This window comes from Nicotiana sylvestris, chromosome 10, assembly GCF_000393655.2.
Source record: "Nicotiana sylvestris chromosome 10, ASM39365v2, whole genome shotgun sequence".
In the NCBI taxonomy this organism is placed as follows: domain Eukaryota; kingdom Viridiplantae; phylum Streptophyta; class Magnoliopsida; order Solanales; family Solanaceae; genus Nicotiana; species Nicotiana sylvestris.
In genome coordinates this window covers 41,829,699-41,832,710 of record NC_091066.1, presented here as the reverse complement: position 1 = coordinate 41,832,710, position 3,012 = coordinate 41,829,699, and the positions used below count along the sequence as shown (strand labels likewise).

Sequence of the window (3,012 nt, the reverse complement as noted above, 5' to 3'; positions counted from 1 at the left end):
GCTCGCAAATCCCACTTAGAAGCGCACACTTCGGAGGTTATCTAACAATTTCTTTCACAGCGGAGGAATCTTGTATAGGAGACTCCTGATTTGGGATTATTAAGGTGTGTTGGCGCAAGGGAAGCATACAGGCTTCTAGAGGAAATCCATGCTGGGACCTGCGGTCCACATATGAATAGTTTTGCCTTAGCCAAGAAGATACTCCGGGCTGGTTATTTTTGGATGACTATGGAAATGGACTGCGTCCAGTATGTCCGAAAGTGCCATCACTGTCAGATACATGCAGACATGATAAAGGTTCCCCCAAATGAGCTTAATGCAACAAGCTCACCGTGGTCGTTCGCCGCTTTGGGAATGGATGTCATCATCCTTATAGAGCCCACCACATAGAACAGGCACAAGTTCATTCTAGTGGCAATTGATTATTTAACCAAATGGGTTGAAGCAGCATCATACAAAGCAGTGACTAAGAAAGTTGTGGCAGACTTTGTCTGCGACCGCATCATGTGTCGGTTCGGAATTAAAGAGTCAATCATTACTAATAATGGCTCTAACCTCAATAGTGATTTAATGAAATCCACGTGTGAAACCCTCAAAATCAAACACAAGAATTCTACAACTTACGGATCTTAGATGAACGGAGCCGTAGAGGCTGCCAACAAGAATATCAAGAAGATAATAAGGAAAATAATAGAGAAGCATAAGCAGTGGAATGAGAAGCTCTCATTTACTTTATTGGGATACCGCACCACAGTCCGCACATCAACTGGGGCAACTCCCTACATGTTGGTATATGGTACAGAAATAGTCATACCCGCTGAGGTAGAAATTTCTTCCTTAAGTATCATACAGGAAGCAGAGCTCGACGACGTAGAATGGGTGAAGAGTCGTTACGAGCAACTAGCTCTTATAGACGGAAAGAGAATGAATGCAGTTTGCCACGATCAGATCTATCAAAATAGAATGTCTAAAGCCTTCAACAAAAGAGTCAAGCCGAGACAAGTCACACCGGGGCAGCTGGTGTTAAAGAAAATTTTTCCGCATCAAGAGGAAGCTAAAGAATAATTCTCTCCCAATTGGCAGGGTCCGTACATGGTTCACCAGGTTCTGATAGGAGGAGCTCTCATACTTGCAAAAATGGACGGAGAAGTTTGGCTAAAGTCTATCAATTCAGACGCAGTCAAGCGATACTATATGTAACCTTTATGGTTTCTTTTATGATGTAATTTGACCTACGCCTGACCTGATTCCCATTAAAGAGGGGATACGTAGGCAGCACTATGGGTTCGGTCACAATTCAATAAAATTTCCATTTTCCCAGCTATTGGAAATTGGGGCAGAATTTTGAGGAGGACCCTCAAAATTCCGAAGTTGATTCTAGCCATTTATCATTAACAGCCGTCAGGAGCAGCAGCCCAGTAAACTGGGGCAGAAGTTTGAGGAGGACCCTCAAAATTCTGGAGCAAGCGAAGTTGCAATGTCTTGAACCGCGTCGTAGTCGTCGGTTCATCTAAAAAAATTATTCTAATTATGCACTTATATTATGCTTTTACTAAATCATGCATGTTTATTTCTAAAATTGCCTTATTTAGCAACACTACCCCAATGATACGTACAGTATCACCAGATCAAAGTCGAGTAGGTCGAGCAAAACTAGCGGGGATACGAACTAACTTTTCCCCCTCTACAAGGTCACGATTTTTATTTGGATACAGGCACTTAAGTTGCAAAATCATCAAATGTACTATACGCTCTCTCACAAAGTTCAGGAATACAACTCTCCGAACCGTTGCACTTGCTCGTAACTGCTATCCGCACAACAGTGTCCCCAGCAGGCACAATATCCCCAGCAATCACGATACCGCAATCCACTATCAGCTAAGAAAACTCTATTTCCATTTGCCATTTTACTTCCTGCATAAGGCTACAATTCTGCTTTCCGAGGTTAGGCTCTACCTCCATCTGCATTCTCTGCATTGCATAAGGCTACCATTCTGCCTTCCGAGGTTAAGCTCTACCTCCATCTGCATTTTGCTGCATTGCATAAGGCTACCATTCTGCCTTTTGAGGTTAAGCTCTACCTCCATCTGCATTTTGCCGCATTGCATAAGGCTACCATTCTACCTTCCGAGACTAAGCTCTGTCTCCATCTGCATTTCCTACATCGCATAAAGCTACCATTCTGCCTTTCGAGACTAAGCTCTATCTCCATCTGCATTTCCTGCATTGCATAAGGCTACCATTCTGCCTTTCGAGGTTAAGCTCTACCTCCATCTGCATTTTGTTGTATTGCATAAGGCTACCATTCTGCCTTCCGAGACTAAGCTCTGTCTCCATCTGCATTTCCTACATTGCATAAGGCTACCATTCTACCTTCCGAGACTAAGCTCTATCTCCATCTGTATTTCGTGCATTGCATAAGGCTACCATTCTGCCTTCTGGGACTAAGCTCTGTCTCCACCTGCATTTCTTGCATTGCATAAGGCTACCACTCTGCCTTTCGAGACTAAGCCCTGTCTCCACCTCCATGGCTAAAATATCGCCACTTTATTTATGCCTCGTGTGGCTGAAATATCGCCAATTTATTTATGTCTTGCATGGCTGAAATATCGCCACTTTTTATTTACATCTTGCATCGGCTGAAATACCGCCACCTCGTTTACATTTTTGCATGGCTGAAATATCGGCACTTTCTATTTACATCTTGCATCGATTGAAATACCGCCACCTCATTTACATTTTTGCATTGGCTGAAAGATCGCCTCCTTTTGCATCTCATGGGATGAAAGATTGCCAAATTGTCCGAAGGCATCATTGTTCGGAGGTACCATTTTCATATCCCAGGAATGCCATGCCATGGCCTGAGGACCCCATTTTATCTTTTGCATATCATTATTCAAAGGCATCATAGCTCGAAGGCATCATCCTCATAGCCCGAGAGCATCATTTCATGGCCTGCGAGTCCTTTATTATACGCTTCATGGCCCAGGACGTCATGGTCTGAGGACGTCA

General features: G+C 43.5%; 1 protein-coding gene across 1 annotated transcript; it reads left to right on the top strand.

Annotated features, from left to right (window-relative positions):
* Nucleotides 1-633: 633 nt before the first annotated feature.
* On the top strand, nt 634-1,065 carry LOC138879241 (uncharacterized). The gene has a single exon (XM_070158841.1). The coding sequence runs from the start codon at nt 634-636 to the stop codon at nt 1,063-1,065; it is 432 nt and encodes a 143-aa protein (XP_070014942.1).
* Nucleotides 1,066-3,012: the final 1,947 nt, after the last annotated feature.

What these genes read in the sequence shown, in the direction of transcription:
- LOC138879241 (XM_070158841.1), top strand. Translation starts at nt 634, where the DNA reads ATGAACGGAGCCGTAGAGGCTGCCAACAAGAATATCAAGAAGATAATA.